Below are 17879 nucleotides of genomic sequence, written 5' to 3'. Positions count from 1 at the left end.
TAGACTCTCATGCTTATCACCATGGCCTAGAGGTGGATCGAATCTTCCGGGAAGATTGGAACTTTCTTCAAACAACATTTGATTTCCTGGGACTGTTCAAGCGTGCTACTCTGGGTACAGAGAGCAGAATGTCCACCCTGACACATGTACTACCGTCAATTGATTACCTCCTCGCCCACTACAATAACTCCCTTGAGAAGTATCATGATAATCCACAGCTCTCTTCAATGCTTCAGGTTGGACTGCGAAAGTTGGAGAAGTATTTCAACAAAACAGACTCTGCACCCGCCTATATTGCGGCAGTAGTGCTCAATCCAGCTTGGAAGTGGGAGTATTTCCAGACCAGATGGACCCGTGAACAGGTAATCGCTGCAAGAAGGAGATTGAAACAGTACTGGGAGACCCTATATAAAGATTTCAGAGAACCAAGGAACCAGATGCCCGGAGATTCACCATATGCGGCAGGGGACAGAAGTGATTTTGATCTATGGTATCAGTTAGACTATGTAGCTGTTGCCACTGGTGAGTACTGAAGAGATCCTACACGCATTGATTAGTCCGCTGATAACACCACAGGTATGAATGAATACACCCAGTACTGTGCCTGCTCACCTGAGCCCGATATCAGTGACCCTAGAAGCTATTGGATGTCTGGTAGATCGCGTACTCTGTTCCCCAATCTCTCGAGAATGGCATTAGATATCTTGTCTATTCCTGCAATGTCAGCAGAACCTGAACGTCTCTTTTCTGGGCAAAGCAGACGATTACAGCAAGGCGTAACCGTCTGTGTCATGAAACTATTGAGGCGTTAGAGTGTTTGAAATCTTGGGACCTCTGCCGGGTATAGGGGTTTCTGAGGGGCGGCATTGTTATATTATTCTTTGTTCTTAGTCGTTCCATGTTCTAATAAGACCTACACCCTACATTTAACACCATGGTTCTTGCAGCATAAACCGTATAGCTATATAGTTCATTCAGTTAATACAGTTTTACCCTCCACTTAAGTGGTAACGGTTTTCGTGGGACGGTTCGTACCTTTTTAGAAACCGACTCGTCTCATTGGATTCATTGAGTACTAGAGTCTGTATCAAAAGCTATGAGTTGGTTACTTCTGACATTGTCAAATATTCCTATATATATAGCACGCTCTCTCAGCACAACCCCCAACCTCCAAGATCTCCACCACCATAACCACCACAATAACCACCACAATGACCACCACCACCCCCACCACCACCGACAACTTCCCCAAATCCCTCTACTACGTCTACGTGCGCCTCTCCCGCCCCGCCGAGCTCCCCAACCTCAACGCCGGCCGCTACCTCCTCACCTGCGCCTCGCGCTACCACGCAGACGAGTTCTTCCGCGCGAACCAGAAGCGCCTCGGGGTGGGGCGAGTCTCTCCCCAGATGTGGACGTACACCGTCGGTGGCGAGATGGGGCTGCACGCCGTCCTGAAGGACGCATCACTGCCGTTCAAGACCAAGGAGTCCATCATCATGTCTTGGCTGCAGAACGGCGACATCAGGATAGCCTGGTCGGTTGCGGCGCCGCTGGCGGGGAGGGAGTGGGTCAGTGGGCAGGCGTACTATGTAAGGAATATTAGGCAGCCGGAGGCGTATTGGTGTCTTCCGGGGGCGGAGCGGGAGGTTGTGTCGTCGCGGAAGCGGAAGACGAGGTTTTGGGTAAGGGCCGTGGATGCGGCGGGGGAGGGGCCGCTGTATTTGGTAAGGTCAGATCATGTAAGGATGGTGACACAGGGGGCTGGAGGGGAGGAGGTGGTTCTGAGGAGGGGGGCGACTGCGGGGATGGGAGCGGAGGTGATGTGTGGGGTGGCAGCTGCGGGCGGCGCGGGGGTAGAGTTTGCGTTTGGGGACTTGATGGGAGGTTTTGGGACGGGGTGGGCGGATGAGGTGCCGGATGTGGAGCTTGTGACGTGGGCGCAGAGGGGGGGGGGGCTGGGGGGTGATGATTGGGAGCTTTGTTAGTGTTTGGAGGATGGAGTATTGTTCTGCAGCTTGGTGGGGTGTGGTCGGACTGGTGGTGGTGGTGGTGGAGATTGTTTTGTTAATACACTGTGTGCTATACGGCGCACTGAGAAGCAGCTGTGGAGATGCTTCCCCGATCGTTTGTGATTTTTCTCAAAATCCACATTTCTTATGTAGCTAGTCTTAAAATTAATTCATGCTCCATTGAACGAGCCCAACTCCTCAAACTCTTGTGTCCAAATCCAAGAAGATATCATTTAACTAGCCCGCAGTGTGGCGAAAGCCCTAACCCTGGGTGCCAAGACGGTGTCTAGTGCTTATAAAACTCCCCGATTAATTATCAACTGTTTACTCTGAACTGGGATTATGCTGTAGGCCCGTTATAGAGCAATTACTGATGTTTATTGGCACGAATGGATAGATGATTTATTAGGAGGGAAGAGGGGTAACAGATAAAGAGAAGTAGATACAGCAATACACCCGCTAGTGTGAACACCCTTGAGGACTAGGATTACAACTCTCTTCCCGTTCCTACCAATGAATGATCAACGAACCTTGATCTATAAAAGCCTCGGTCCTCCTCCTCTATTGATAGTTAAATGTACTAGCTACGTGTTCTTCGCTTAATCTAGCTGGTTGTCTTTACCACACTGTCTCCACCTCTCGTTACTAAGTGCTCCCTACATCTACATGCTGTAGCGTCATTATTACTCATGAAAAGCAGAAGTTTCGGCGTTCAAGTTTGGCGGGAACGGAATCAAGAGTTTGTCCTAATTTGTTATGACAGGTTCTCCAGTGCGCGTGAGTTGTCTGTTTTATTTAGTTTTATTGTAGTCGATGATTTTAACACATTGAAATTTTAATTATCATAGTATCACATTTCCCTACATATACAAACAGCACAGAAATCGAACCCAATAAAAGCCCTTCTCAGCCAACTACACATATAGAAAGCTATAACATCCTCCCATCGTCACCTCCTCACCTCATACATAACTACAAAATGCAAAGGCATTATCTAAACGCCTAGCGAGCAAGTGATATTCTATGATGAACAGGAGTAGGGATTAAATAGGAAAGCCTACCTATGGTTGCCGGTTGAACAAAAAAAAGAAAAAAGGGAAGTCAGTAATTAAATAGGAAAGCCTACCACCAGGGCGATCAAAATTATCAGAGAAGATAAGAACTGGGTGGGGGATGGAGAGCCTACCAGATACTCGGTGGTGCCGGTTGATTCATTGAGCAAAAAGGAAATTGGGAATATAATAGGAAGGTCTGCCATCATACTGGTACCGATCGAGCAAAATCCAAATGGAAGGTGGGAAATTATCGGAAAGGTTTCCAGAAAACTGGAGCTGATCGAGCGACAGATGGTTAAAGAAGCCTACCGATATACTTACAGCTAGTTCTCGCCACGAGAAACGGAAGTTAAGGATTGAATAGGAACGCCTACCAGCTAACTGGTGCTGGTCGAGCAGGTTGGGGGTTTGAGGGGAAGCCTGCCAGCGGACTAGTTCTGGTCGAAGGAAAACGAGATCAACAATTCAATAGGAAAACCTGCCAGCAGACATGATTGGTGCTGACCGGTCAAAATGAAGTTAGGAAAGCCTACGAGCGGACTTGTTCCGGAAGAGAAAATAAAAAAGGGAGATAAGGAAAGCTTATCAGTCAGCTGGCAGTGACGGTGACGGTGAAGGTGACGGTGACCCCGGCCCCGGCCCCGGCACTGGTCGAGCAAAAAGAAATGTGAGGTTAGGAACTTAATAAGATAGTCTACCAGAAAACTGGTGCTATTCGAGCGAGAAATACTTTAAGATAGCCTACCAGATCGAGAACTGGTTCCGGTCGAGGGAAAGGCTGATTAGGAATTTAAGGAAAGATCAAGTATCAGCGAGCTAGTCTTTGTCCATGGACAGGAAGTTAGGAAAGCCTACTCGGGGACTACTTCCGGTTAAGCAAAATAAACAAGGAAGGTAATAATAAAAGCCTACCAACAAGCTAGTGCTGGTCGAGCAAAAACGAAAAAAGGAAAAGGGAAAAGAATTTAATAGGAAAGCCTACCAGCTTGCTGGTGCTGGCCGAGCAAACTAATGAGATTTGGTTCCGGTCGAGAGCAGGGGCGAAAGCTTTCCGGCGGACTGGTGCTAGTCGGGCAAAAGAAAAGGTTCTAGGAACTTTAATCGAGAAGACTGATGCCTTGAGCCGCAATGAGATTATAAATTATTAGTAAAGCCTACCAATAGGAAGACAATGACTAGGTCTGAGCGGGGACTAGGGTGAGTACGAGGACTGGAACTAGTACGAGTATAAGGACGCTCTACCAGCTATGTAAACGAATCAGGAAACGAATCGGAACTTTACCGTACTTCTTTAGCACTGTCAAATGCAGCGGAAACGTGCTAGTAAAATCATCCCGATTTTCCCTCGAAATAAATTCTTTTTATATGTAGAAATAAACCGGGCAATGAATTTTATAATTTAACTGCAACTTAATACCCCGGAATACACATTATTTGATACCATGCCCTCTAGATCTACCAACCATGGAAATGAATCCGGAAATGAATCTTAAGTTCCATATAATATGTTTCACCGGGAAAGCAATTGCAACGCGTTGCAACCCGATTAAAGAACGTTCCAACTCAAAAAAAATGAATAAAAATAAATAGGGTGTTGGAAAGTGTTATTTAGATGTAGTTTGACATTTCGTGACATTAACTGCCCAATTGAAGTGGGAACACACCCATAAGTGGGTCCAAGAGTGGTCCAATTTGGGTGGTTTTGAGACACTTTTTGAGTATTATAGCCATTATTCCTTTTATCCCTTACGCTGTTACTTAATTGCTGCCAACCTTTAGTGGGGTGCGGGTGTTGGTACAAACGGATTCGAAAGGTGAGACAGAAGCCAAGCGGGTCCGTGCAATATCAGAATTGATAGATTTAGCTCCGCAGAAGAGTAAACGATTTTCAGCTTGAGTGATTGCTTCGGCGTTGGTGAATGATTTTGAGATGCCGGTTGAAATTATGGCACCTGAATTGGAGTTAGAGGAGACTCCAGATTGCGAGAGTGTGACTTTAGATGATGAACTACCTGTTATAGAGGGCGAGGACTGTAGTTTAGATGAGGAGCCCAGCGAGGTGGGAGAATCTAATGGAGATAATGATGCTAGCGAGGTTGATGAGCTTGATGGAGATGATGAGTAATCTTATATGCCGCCTTCACTGGAGTCAGTTCCGGACTTTACAACTATGACGAGTAACTTTCCTGTCCATCACGCTCAGCACTGTTTATCAAATGACATTCAGCGAGATAGTCCTCTAGTTTTCTTCAAGCTATTCGTCCCTGACGAGCCTTTTCAAACTTTTACAACAAATACGAATGCATATGCCCGGTCCAAAAATGCACCTGCACCACGCATTCGAGGGATCGACTGTGCCTATTCGGAGACATCCCCCGCTTGACCAGTCGATAGGGGAATGTCCCCGGGGTGTCATGACATTTGGAGAATTTTGTCAGTCCCTGAACTGTGTGACATTTTAGTGACAGTCGCCGGGATGTCATGACATTTGGGTGATTTCTTCAGCCTCTTAGTGAAAAATTAAGGTTTTACTAGCGTGAATTAAGGTTTGGCGGCTGCTACCTTATCACGTACTTCCCGGATAGAATGACAGCTATCTCTACCTAGTGTAGTAGTATGAACATCTGACATATGTCGGAGTGTCTGCGGTTCAACTCCGACCTATAATGGGTCAGGGACACTACGATATATAATTGAGGGGCTCATTTGGACATCAGGCCAAATGAGTAAGAGGGTTGTCCGACTTACTGTACCATGAATTTATTCCTCTGGAGGTAAGGGCGTAAGACTCCAGCTGTATATCCGGTGCTATCCTCGAAAAACAGGGCCTAAGGATAAATAGCTGGTCGACGTAAGTCGATGCAGTTTTTTGGTACAAACCGAGTGACAGTTCATGACTCAGTTCCCTACTAGCACCTCCACTCGCCTCAGTAACACTCCAACCTCCTATACCCGCCTCAGGAGCTCCATTAGTACCTCGAGTCGACCCGGTACAGCTGTGCTCGCCCCAGTACAGTTGTGATCGCCCCAGGAGCTCCATTGGTACCTGGAGTCGCCCCAGCAGAGCTGTACTTGCTACAGTGGCTATTGCAGTAGCTGTACATATTTTCTGAGCAAATACAGTACTGATAGAGGTACTTGGCCGAGCCCAGAGCTACTGTGGCGAACTCAGGTACTGGTAGAGAAGCTGGAGTGGGTACAGGGCTACTGGGGCGAGTACAGGTACTGAAATAGCGACTGGAGTAAACTCAGGGCCACTGGGGCGGGTACAAGTACTCATATAGCTACTGGAGTGAGGATAGATACTGGTCCGTAGAGTGACTGAGCACCGAACGTTAACCCATGATCTGTCAGTTCATGAACCGACTGTAATGATATACCAAACAATATATTCTTGACTGAGGCGAGCACAGATCTCCAGGGGGTGCGCAAAACCCCCTTGGGCAGAGAATAGCTTCCCTGGGCGAGTCATAGCTACTGGTGCGCGTATAGTTATTAATACAGCCACTGAGGCGCAGAGTTTCCAGTGGGACTGCCCGGGACTGAGTAACTACGGCCCGGCCCAGGAAGGAAATCAGGGGCCCTGTCCCGGCCCAGGAGCATCTGCTGGGACTGGTCCTAGGACTACTCATGAGACTGAAATAGCTTTAGAGCTCGTTCGGTTACACCCAAATACCGTGATGTTTGGCGTAATAGTGAGAGGGGCTTAACATATCTGGTAGCTGGTGTTCCTTTGTGGTCAAGCATAATAGTTTTTGGATGTAAGCGGCGGCCCCGATATGGTTTTGTCCTTTTTTCCCCAAAGAACACATGCTTTTCGCGAAGATGAGTTCCCTGGGACCAGTCCTAGGACTGGCATATTCCAGCCCGGTCCAATCCCAGGGAGAAAATGCTGGCCCAGTCCCGGCCCAGGGAGCCTAGTCCCGGGACGGCTCAGCAGTACCCGGTCCCATTGGAAACTCTGCTGAGGCGAGTACTGCGATGCTGGGGCGAGTACTAACACCAGTACCGCTCCAGGGCAAGTACTGACACCAGTACAGCTCCAGGGGCGAGTACTGCCACTAGTACAGCTCCAGGGACGAGTACAGCTACTAATACAGCTAATGGGGCGAGTATAGCTACGCTGGGGGGAGTACTGAGACTACTACAGCCAGTGGGGCGTGTCTAGCTATGCAGGTGCGTGTAAAGCTGTACTGGGGCGAGCACAGCTACTAATATAGCTCCTGGGTCAAGCGGAGCTTTCCTGGGCGAGCACAGGTCCTGGTAGGATGGCAGAGAGCGGGTCATGGCCTATTAGTCGGTTCGTAGAAAAAACTGCATCGACTTACGCTTGCTGTTTATCCTTTTCGCGACCCTACTCATGTGCAATGTGGAGTTAGGCTAATGGATAAACAGCTGGAGACTTACGCCTTACCTCTAGAGGAATATATTCATGGTACAGTAATCTGACAACCCTCTTCCCCTATTGGCATGGCGTCTATCTATTCTGTGTGGACAATATGACTCACCGGTGAGGCCCTCAATTATATATCTTAGTGCTGTTCTAACCCATTGACCAAGACGTCGATTTGGCCAAGTGCGCACACAACTCGTCAAGATTGACGGATAGGGCGCACCTTTGAAAAGGTCCATGTTAAGATAGTGTAACGGTGCCATTTCAACTGTCTGGTGTATGAGTACACACAGGGCCCAGTTACATGTTGAGAGTTATTGTTAGAAGCCAGTTGGACAGTGATATGCAAGTACCGGCAGTGTGGTTAGCTACCAGCTGACGCTTAGAGAAAAGCGGGGTAGTGGTGGTATTGTTTCCCGGACTGAGAAAAGGCATCACCGGAACTTGGTAAGGAGTGGGAGCAGAGAATAGAAGTCTTTGGAGTATAAGTACTCAGACTCATTCTCGCCCTTCAGTCCTGTTCTCTCCAATCTTCATCAAAAAGAAAAACCAAGTTCTTATCGGTAATAGAGCCCTTAGAAATTATTGAGTTCTGGCGATAGTATCTTTGAATAATCTGCAACCTAATTGTCTACCTTGCATGGCCGTCTCTATTCTACCTTATTCTATTTCTCTTAGAAGAGATCCCCGTTACAGATGAATAGGGTGCTCCATTAAACAAGTTCGCGTAATATCTCTACTCCAGTGATCAACTCCAAACATAGAAAGTGCAGGTTCCACACTCTGCTATTCATTAACCTGCCGTGAAAATGCTCATCCACCTGTTGCTTTATTAAAACATTATAAATAAGTATAATGATCGTCTATAAAATCTCATTCTCTGAATTGTGCGCCCACACCATCTCAGAAAAGAACTAAAATTCTGATTCAACATTGTCTTTAGAGTATTGAATTACAGCGAAACTTATCATGATTCCACTCTCGAGTTGACTGAACTCTGCTGGAATTATAACAGGTTTGAGCCCGTTTCTCCTATCTGAACTCATTGACATATGCGCCGGACGGATGTATTGTCTAGAATAAAGCATCGGTTGGCAATTGCCGCTTGATCATTGGGTCAACAATTCATCAGGTTACCCTTTTGGCCAACGGATCGCCCCATCCATCATCTTGCTCGATAGGGTGCGCCCTTGACCAAATGTACGTCTTGATCAATGGATCAGAACAGTGCCTAAAACCCATAACAGGTCAGGGGTGAACTCCAAACACTCTGATATATGTCAGATGTTTAAACTACTACACTATGTAGTAGTACCTGCGTTTCTCAAACAGAATTAAAAGGTAACGGGACTCTGTAAACCTTATTTATAGCTTGCATAATCATTAACGATCCGGGATAGAAAATCATTACTTTCCTACTCCGGCTCATTGGGAACGTTCCTAATAGGCTCTGTTACAGTTTCCAGTTACAAACAATTCCTAAGTTACGGAGGCCTGTAGTGGACAATCCGTCAAAGAACTGGAAATTTGGGAAATGCGGAAAAGATAATCTGTGAAATACGTATAATGGGAAAGTGAGTTTGTATTATAGTTAAATACAAAGAACGAGCTGAGTGAAAATGAAGGTTTTAAGACTTGAATAACCTAATCATCCTCTTTAGTAGGCCGACTTCTCTTAAAAGCCCGAGTCATTAGACGGGCTGTTATAGTTTCAATGTTGGTTTGAGGCGAAGGGCCCGAAGTAGTAACAGGAGACTGAAGGCACTATAAAGGCTAGTTAGTATAGACGCTCCTATTATAGTACTTGAATAGAGATGGGTAATTGACATAACTATAGTACAATACCTTTCTTGGACTAACTGGTGCCTGTTGCACATGTATAGACCCTAGGTCTGTCAAGAGTAACACGCCACCAATTACATTGATAGAATCCCCAGTTGCCATTGTATCAGAGTCCTCACTATCGTCAATGAGTACTGGAAGTTCTGGTTAGTGTTCGACATATGGGTATTTTAACCTCTTTTTAACATGTATATTAATAAAAGATAAAAATGTAACGATAACAGTTATCGATATTTTATGTTGTAGTCGTAATCTTATAATGCTAACTAATTAGTTACCAACTTGAACCAAAGAATTTGATTCATAACCGTGGAGTTTTGTCACCAGTTAAGTGCTGTTAAAATACCTAGTGTCGAACACTAGGTATGGTGAGTTCCTTCTCTCAGAGCTATTCGTTTCAGTCTCCCCAAGCTCATCGGATTGGCTTGCATCTGTGCCCGGATTTGGAGAGTTCAAGGGTGAGGGCAATGAATATTCAATAGCTAAGAATATTATAGGAGGGGGATTGTTTTCTTTCTTCTTTTGATTGATGGGTTTCTTGAAATACTGAGTTATTAGATAGCGTAATATCCCTGATCATTTGCACTCCTTATCTGGAAGCCAGTCCCCTCCAGCTCTTCCACTTGATGAGGTGAAAAGATATATCTTTTCAATGAACGGGACTATAAGTATGGATAGAATATAACATTGATGATAGCTCTTGAGTGGCTGAATATACGTATTGGCGGGTTTGCATGGTATAAGGGCTATCCAAACTCTTCCCAAAGCTCAGTCTTTTGGAGAATATAAGTTTCGAGGAATAGACTCTATCTGTATATTTGTGGTTCTATAATCTTATCCGGTATCTCATCAGGCAGTCGCCAGATTTCCGTTCCTAATACTTCTGAAAATCGTCCGCTGCCTTGCTGCGTGTGGAGAAGCTTTAATCTGCACTCAAAGATTGAAACTGTTTCTGAAATTTGCGGATAAATTGTAAACCCACTTGCTGTAGTTGGTGTCTGAGTACAGTCACGTCCTCCTCTCGATTATCTATCTCTCTATCTACCTATTTGCCCAGTCCATGTCCCAGTCCATGCTTTATTCACAGTGTTCTGAAGAGCTTGGTATGCCGCAAAATGTTCTCTATTCTGCATTGGCGATGGAATACCAACTGTAGATAATGAAGCGGTTATTGAAGGAATGACAGAGGTTGCCTTGCGCATTCCGTAAGATATCGCTGAAGCATTTGAACCCATTGATCCCTCAGTTTATCTCGACTCAGCTTGATCTCTCTCGACTATTGATGTGATTTTCTTCAGTACCAGTTCATAAGGCAGTGTCTGGCAACATTCTGTACAACACTTTTTAGAGATATTAGATGGATATTCCATAGGATCAGAGCGTGGCGCCAAAGAGTACTGTCGTATAAAGTTCGGTTTCAGCTGCCAGCATCTCTTACAAACCGGATCACTTGGGTGAGGGGGGGAGTATGATGGACGATCATTCATCTTAGTATTCTTTTGACTATATGTGGAGAACGGCTTTAACCATATATGTTTATAATGTATCAGGGTTAGATATTATAGAAAATGTATATAAAGTAGCATTTGCCGGCAACAATCTCTTCCTTCTTCAATCATGACAACAAAGTATTGAATAATTCCAACATCCACGAATACACTTGAGCCGTATAGGTTCATTTTAAATTCATGGTGCATCACCTCTAATGCTAGAGTTCATCATACGATTGCTCCACTGCGGGAATCCTATCTTGATTAATCTTCTTCTGATGATGATTTTCCTTCACGATGTACGATAGAGCGTGTATTCAAGAAATGGGAATATAAGAAAAACGAATTACCAAGGACTCAAAACGAAGATATAATGAACTCTCTATGGGTACTATTGTATGAATTCGGTATAGACGATACAGACATCCTACGGTTCTTACAACGTGAAGGATATTCAATTGGTGACAAAACGTATAAGCAAATTGTGTTAGATTTTTGTATATGACTAATTACTAAAGAAGATTAGAAAGAATTCGTTTGTTTGTTAGGATGTGTAGGCCCATTGAAAGAGATCAATTTGAGGAACACAATTTGGTAATGAGGGCAGAGATTGTAGAACAACTCAAATCTGGCCAAACTGCCTTATATGGGCCAAGACTTAGCTACTAACGTTTGAAAGAATGAGGAATTCGGGTTCCCCAGGACAGGATGTTCGAAGTACTTAGGAGTATAGATCCAGTTGGCATAATGGAACGTCCCTTTGGTCAACAAAGAGTTCAGCGTGGAACATTCAAGACTCCCAGTGTCAGCTGTTTGTTATCTGTTGATGGTCACTATAAAATGAGTGAGTACGGTATTGAGGTGTATGCCGGTATAGATGTATACTCACGGTAAGTTCACTGCTCATTTTCTATTACTTTCAAGTGATGGAGATTTAATGAACGGCAATATATAGCTATATCAGCTGGATACATTTGGGAATATCGTGCCGAACAGGTATATCAGTATTGAAGCAATACCTTGACATGGTGTTTGAGTCAAATGTATTACCAAGATCATTACGGTCAGATAGCGGAACAAAAACCACCATGATGGCGAACGCACACTGGCAGCTACATCTAGCAGAGAATGCAAATACAAGGCTCAATGAGGTATACTGGTATGGTACGTCAACTCCGAACCAAAAGATTGAATCATGATGGCGAGGAATAAGTAAAAGTCAGACTATATCATGGAAATTATATCTGGATGGGTTACGGGATGCAGGCGAATATACTGACAGTTTTCTTGATGTTCCAGGTAACTGCCAAATACGTCGAATTCACGAATGGACTGCTTGCTCCATACAATGTCTGTGACAGCACTGGTCGATTGACGAATGGACTGCTTAAATTGTAGTAAAATATCGTTTTCAAAACTATTCTCCAACAGTTTGGACACGGCCAATTGAATTTTCAGGGCTCTAATGGAGATCGATTATAGGAAGGATGCTGACCGAGTTCTTAAGGACATCGCTGGCTGTTACTAGGCGTTACGGAGGTACCAATTTCTGACTACAGCTTGCTTTTTCCCCTCCTTGAGATTTTTGAGGTTGCTGGAGGTTGCAGAGATCCCCTGAGCCTGCGGGGTTTATTAGACATTGATCTAAATCAATTATTAGTTGTTTGCGATCAATATTTATTCTACTAAGACTACGTTTTCCCCAGTCTATTCGCGAATAGACTGGTCTAGCCATAGATGTATGAGGCTAGTAGCCCATTCGCGAATTCGAGGCATTCGCCGGTGGCCCGGAATATATACTAAGAGCCGCCATTTATCCTACACGACATATAGGATGACCCAACGATCACCTTTCGGCCCAGTCCCGAACTTACATAAAACCCATGAGAATTACACTTAAAAAGTGATATTTTCCCAGCTCTGTAGCTACCCAGCCCCCGTGGCTCGTTCTAGTCTTCTACCACCTCCTAGTCTTCGTCATCTTCTTCGTCCTCGACATCTTCGTCCTCGTCATCTTCGTCCTCGTCATAAACTTTATCTCCGTTCACCTCGTACTCCCCGTCGTCATCGTGTACCTGAAAATATTTATTAGGGGGCTCAAATACATGCAAGGAGCTAGAACTCACAGCTTTCATCAATGCCCCCAAAAGCAGTTCACGTAGCTAGACAGAGATTCATGTTAGACATGGAGATATAGATAGAAGAATAAGCAGTAGTTACCACAATCCATTTCTGAGAGCCAGTGATGTTCTCGAGCCTTCCCCCCACTAAAAACGATATTAGCCTCAGCAGACAACCGAAGATATGTCTGGATTCTGGGTACCTGGCAGGCAGTTCACATGGTACCAGTAATCATCGTCCAATGTTTTCAGAAGTTCTTCTGCACCTTCGTCGTTACCAACACGCGAGAACTGAAATGCGACAGCTACGCGGCCTATCAGCGAAGAAACCTCGACTTATTGTATTCTGCTCACCATCCCGACCACGCTGGCTATCACGCTCGCATTTCTTAGCGCAAGTATTTAAAACCATTCTTAATAGCCCTTGCTTCTCTCCTTCGATCTGAAAGTCTATTAGATTTCCTGTTTCGGGAAATTAAGATTGAACCTCTGTTCAGGAGGCTTACCTCTCCACCCGTGATGATTATGACCAGGAGCGGCTTCTTCATCGGACTCTTGAATACAAATTGGTTTAGGACCCGCTTTTCTAACATCTTTCCTATCATGGTGAGACCTTGAAAGCAGTGATTGTTGAGAACCGTTTGAACGCGCTTCCCGGTAATATTTCTCTTCCCTTTCGCACTATTCAAAAACTGCACAGATAAGATACCGTCGTCATTAGCAAGGTCATAGACGTCGGTTATTGCATTCATCGTATTCTGGAGTGTCTTGATCCGTTCGCCGTTTTCTTCAAGGATCATAGATGAACTGTCATCTGAATCACGCGACATTTATTTTTAGCCATCGTATTTAAATTCATTTGCTGGGTGTGGTTACTCGCCTATTAACATGACCACGTCAAAAAGCACAAGCGTTGATAAATCCTTTGCTATCTCGCCCGTGCACCCCTTTTCCAGTAGCGCTTTAAGCATCACTTCCGCCTTACTTGCACATTCCTTGAGTTTCTCTTCGCCTTCGGTGCCCCCGTAGAACACATCTAGCCCCTTCTTCTCGTACTTGATAAAAGCTTGGAACCTCTTGAGGCATTCGGCCGCCGTAATGTGTCCAGGCATTTTGGCTTGATACCCGCCGGGAGGTTCTCCATGGGCTTGCACAGCCCACTGCCTCGTAGCCGAGGCATCAATCACCTTATTCTTCGCGATATAACTTCCAATTGGACCCCTGTCAGCCCCAGAGTTCTCCGCATACTCGCTGCTCCCCGTCCTCGAGGTATCCTCGTCCTCTCCGACCTCATACTCCCGAACGGCAGGCGGGAGCGCGAACAGTCGTATATCCTCCATGTGGTGTGCAACATGGCTATAGAACCGTCCCGTATCTCCGCCAAACTCCTTTAGGCAGAACGGACACGTCTCCGTGGTGGTTACTTCGGCGCCCTCGCGCCCATCTCTTATGCACTGGCTGTCGTGCGCGACCCAATCTCTCTTCTTGGTGTAGAACTTATCCGCGCTCGGGCAGCGCGAGCGTATACACATATATGGCGCGAGATCAGCGAAAACATGTTTTCTGATAATGACATTTGTAGTTAGAACTCTTGAGTGTTTGATCTGGAAGATATGGCGGAGGTAATGGGTATAGGTTTTTGGGCTCACCTCCACCTATGGCCTTGGGTAGTTGGGCGCTGCATAAGCCCGCAAAATGTGCACTCGAAACCTGCGGATCCCACGGAATGAAGTGGAACTCGTGGAAGGAGACGTCTATTGTTTGGTTCAGAAGATGTCGAGCAGATGGTAGAATATGAGACAGCTGAGACGGAAGGAGGAAACTTGAGGTATGTGCCTGAGGCCGGGATTCCCGAAGGGACCAACATATTAGATTGTACTGGATGGGGGTGGATCGAGCGAGCCTGGCCAGTGGGGGGCGGAGCGGAGCTCCCGAGACCTGAATCTACGAAGATTTTGGGGACACCTTTGGAGGCTAGACCTGTCTCTTCCCCCTCGATCTCCTCCTCCTCCAACCCCTTCTCCCCCAACTCCTTCTCCCCCAACTCTTTATGCTCGTCCTCGCCACCCTCCCCCAGCACACCCCCGTCCTCATCCGATCCTCTGCGTGTCAGTGAATCATAACACTGGGCATTCCCTTTTGCAAACTCTTCGATATCTAGCTCCTTAATGGCTTGCGGGAACTTGTCCCTGATATACTGTCGGTATATCTCCCAGTGCATACCGGTAATAGGGATGGGGGATGCTGGTCGTTCCTCCAGGATAAACTTCAATAGCTCCTGGTGCTCTCTCTCCTCAGCTAGCGATATGTGGTTCTCACTGCCGGACAACGCTCCTCCCACCTCAGAGCCTGCCATCGCGACTGAGGCACCCCCTGCCGAAGTATGTCCTCCCAGCAATTCCGAGTGCTCAACCTGGAGCACCTCTAGTACATCCGGTATCTCTCCTAATGCCGGCGGCACCTCCTGTAGAGCGGTATCATCATCTGCCTGGAGAGGGCTAACTCCTGTGATGAGCGGTTCCACCGGATCGGGCACCGGTGTCACATCCCCCTGCTTCTCCTCCAGGTCCGAAATATCTCCCCCCACCAGTTCCGAGTGCTCAACCTGGAGCACCTCTAGTACATCCGGTATCTCTCCTAATGCCGGCGGCACCTCCTGTAGAGCGGTATCATCATCTGCCTGGAGAGGGCTAACTCCTGTGATGAGCGGTTCCACCGGATTGGGCACTGGCGTCACATTCCCCTGCCCCTCCTCCGGGGCCGAAGTTTCTCCCCCCACCAATTCCGAGTGCTCAACCTGGAGCATCTCTAGTATATCCGGTATCAGCCCTAATGCCGGCGGCACTTCCTGTAGAGCGGCATCATCGCCTGTCCAAAGAGGGTCCATTCCTGTGGTGATCAGTTCCACCGGATTGGGAACTAGCGTCACACCCCCCTGCATATCCTCCAGCACATTGTCAAGGGTCGGCAGTACGTCAAAAAGAGCATCAATACACTCGCGCAACTCCCCAATCGAAGCATCCTGCGTTTCCCACTCACGTTCTATTCTGCCCTCCAAGTGCGGGTACGCGTTATCCACCTCGTCAAGGGAACGCCGGAGAAGCGTGCGAGTGTGGTCGTCTCCAACTGCAAGGGATGTCAACGCTAGCCGTCATCATGGATTTGGAGCACAAGCATACCTTTCGAAAGTGTGACATCGAGCAGACAGCTAGCGAAAGACGCAAGAAGTAGGATCGTGGCCTTCTTAAGATATGTAGCCTCCTCCAGTACCTCATCTAGTATATTACCCTCGGCGGGGGGTAACTTGTCGAACCCCTGCGTCCACAGGAAGAAACGCCCAAACTCGTGACAAAGCGGTGCTCGGTAGTGATATTTCTTGCCTTTATCGGAGAGCCTGGAAAGCTTGCGAATGTGGGTGGTGCATGCAGTGATGAGGCAACTAGCAATGCGTGGTGTTTCCGGGGAAGACATCTGTGATGATGGCATTCGTGAATACGTAGCGTGACAGGAGATAGATACTGGGGAGGTAACGTTTGGTTTGGTTTGGTTGGGTTGGGTTGGGTTTTTTTTCTTTCTTTTTTTTTGGGGGGGGGGGGGGCGGAGGGGGTTGACTTCTGAGATTTGACAAACTTAATCAGATGAAGCGATAGATAATTCAATGTGATTGACGGGATTGACGGAAAGGCTTGGTGGGGGTAAGGTGCAAACGACTACTCTATGTACAGCGATAGGTAATAAGTGATGGAACGCCCTGAGAGACAGTTATGTCTTCTACTATCCACTATGTACTGGATTATGGTTTTCTGAAACGTTTGAGCATTTGATTGGCTGAAAGCACAGGGGTGGGTTAGTAAGCACGACACATCAAAGGTTATATGGTGCGCCCAGTCTTAAAGGTAGAAAAACGTTAAAAAAAATCCGAACAATGGAAATGAAGTACTAGTTATGAAGTTTAGTTCCATCGTTCAGATTTTTGATATCTATTCTGGTTGTGAAGTTATTAGAGCTTGAGATTCAGCATTTTTGTATGTGAAATGCACCAAGACTGAGCGAAGTGGAACAGTATTATACCCATTTATACCCCCTGAAAAGTAAACTGCGGCAGGAATGCAGCAAAGTGGCTAGGAATAAGCACTCTCATTGGCTTTAAAGTTCACCTTGCAGCCAAGATTGTTCCACTTCCAGATACCGCCGTATCACCTTTAAGAGTGTGCGCATCATAACATGAATGACACTGCCTACCTGGTATTGACTTGATATGAGAGCATTAATTATACTACGGAAAGTGGTCATCTATGGCTGGTGGGCATTTATATGTATCGGAGATGAGCCGGAAAGTACGAGGGAGTAATTGTTGGATACATCAGGAAGCTCCCATATTACCCAGAGCGTAGCCCCTTCATCCTGAGGGGCGTTCCGTGCCTCGATCGCCTACCGCATCTGGCACTGCCAGTGTACACCGCTCGCGTCCGGCTCCGCCCCAGGAGCACCTAATCATGCAGCACTGCTAGGAGACATGTTTCACGTCCGGAGGGGACTCCCCAAAGCTCTGCTCGCCTAGGCGGTCATGACATTACCTACCCCCCCGGAGAAGCTATAATGGAGTGACCCCGCCTACAGCACATATGGAACTTTTGCTTCTTTTGATAACATCAGTAGTACCACACAAGTACTTCCCAATGCTCTCACGGCACGACAAATGCTCTCATGGCACGGCGAAGTTTCTCATGGCATGGCGAAGTTTCTTATGGCACGACGAAGTTTCTCATGGCACCGCGAATGCTCACGAAAATGCTCCCATAAAAGCTCACCAGAATGCTTCTGAGAGCACTCCCAGAGTGTTCACCGATGCTCACAGAGCTGAGGTATTCGTCATACCCACTCAAAATGAGACAACTCTCACTTTGCCCCGTTTGGATTAATACATCGTCCTCAAAGCATAGGAAGGTAACAGTCCCTCAAGTAAT

General features: G+C 46.5%; 4 protein-coding genes across 4 annotated transcripts; 3 read left to right on the top strand and 1 right to left on the bottom strand.

The window, feature by feature from the left end:
• Positions 1 to 128: 128 nt before the first annotated feature.
• Positions 129 to 812, top strand: H6S33_007054 (uncharacterized protein; the record flags this gene model as incomplete). The annotated part of the gene is made up of 2 exons (XM_044838689.1): positions 129 to 522; positions 577 to 812. The coding sequence occupies 2 exons, from the start codon at positions 129 to 131 to the stop codon at positions 810 to 812; spliced, it is 630 nt and encodes a 209-aa protein (XP_044689218.1).
• Positions 813 to 1211: 399 nt separating this feature from the next.
• Positions 1212 to 1988, top strand: H6S33_007053 (uncharacterized protein; the record flags this gene model as incomplete). The annotated part of the gene is made up of 1 exon (XM_044838688.1): positions 1212 to 1988. One exon carries the CDS (start codon positions 1212 to 1214, stop codon positions 1986 to 1988), a length of 777 nt encoding a protein of 258 aa, XP_044689217.1.
• A 3009-nt stretch (positions 1989 to 4997) lies between these two features.
• On the top strand, positions 4998 to 5192 carry H6S33_007052 (uncharacterized protein; the record flags this gene model as incomplete). The annotated part of the gene is made up of 1 exon (XM_044838687.1): positions 4998 to 5192. The coding sequence occupies one exon, from the start codon at positions 4998 to 5000 to the stop codon at positions 5190 to 5192; it is 195 nt and encodes a 64-aa protein (XP_044689216.1).
• A 7567-nt stretch (positions 5193 to 12759) lies between these two features.
• H6S33_007051 (uncharacterized protein) lies at positions 12760 to 16383 on the bottom strand (the record flags this gene model as incomplete). The annotated part of the gene is made up of 9 exons (XM_044838686.1): positions 12760 to 12867; positions 12919 to 12954; positions 13013 to 13059; positions 13116 to 13217; positions 13267 to 13354; positions 13419 to 13719; positions 13789 to 14475; positions 14562 to 16038; positions 16092 to 16383. The coding sequence occupies 9 exons, from the start codon at positions 16381 to 16383 to the stop codon at positions 12760 to 12762; spliced, it is 3138 nt and encodes a 1045-aa protein (XP_044689215.1).
• Between the last annotated feature and the right edge of the window lie 1496 nt (positions 16384 to 17879).

The sequence above is a fragment of the Morchella sextelata genome (assembly GCF_020137385.1).
Source record: "Morchella sextelata strain SCLS chromosome Unknown scls_22, whole genome shotgun sequence".
In the NCBI taxonomy this organism is placed as follows: domain Eukaryota; kingdom Fungi; phylum Ascomycota; class Pezizomycetes; order Pezizales; family Morchellaceae; genus Morchella; species Morchella sextelata.
The sequence above is the reverse complement of the archived record's forward strand: the minus strand, read 5'-3'. Positions and strand labels throughout refer to the sequence as shown.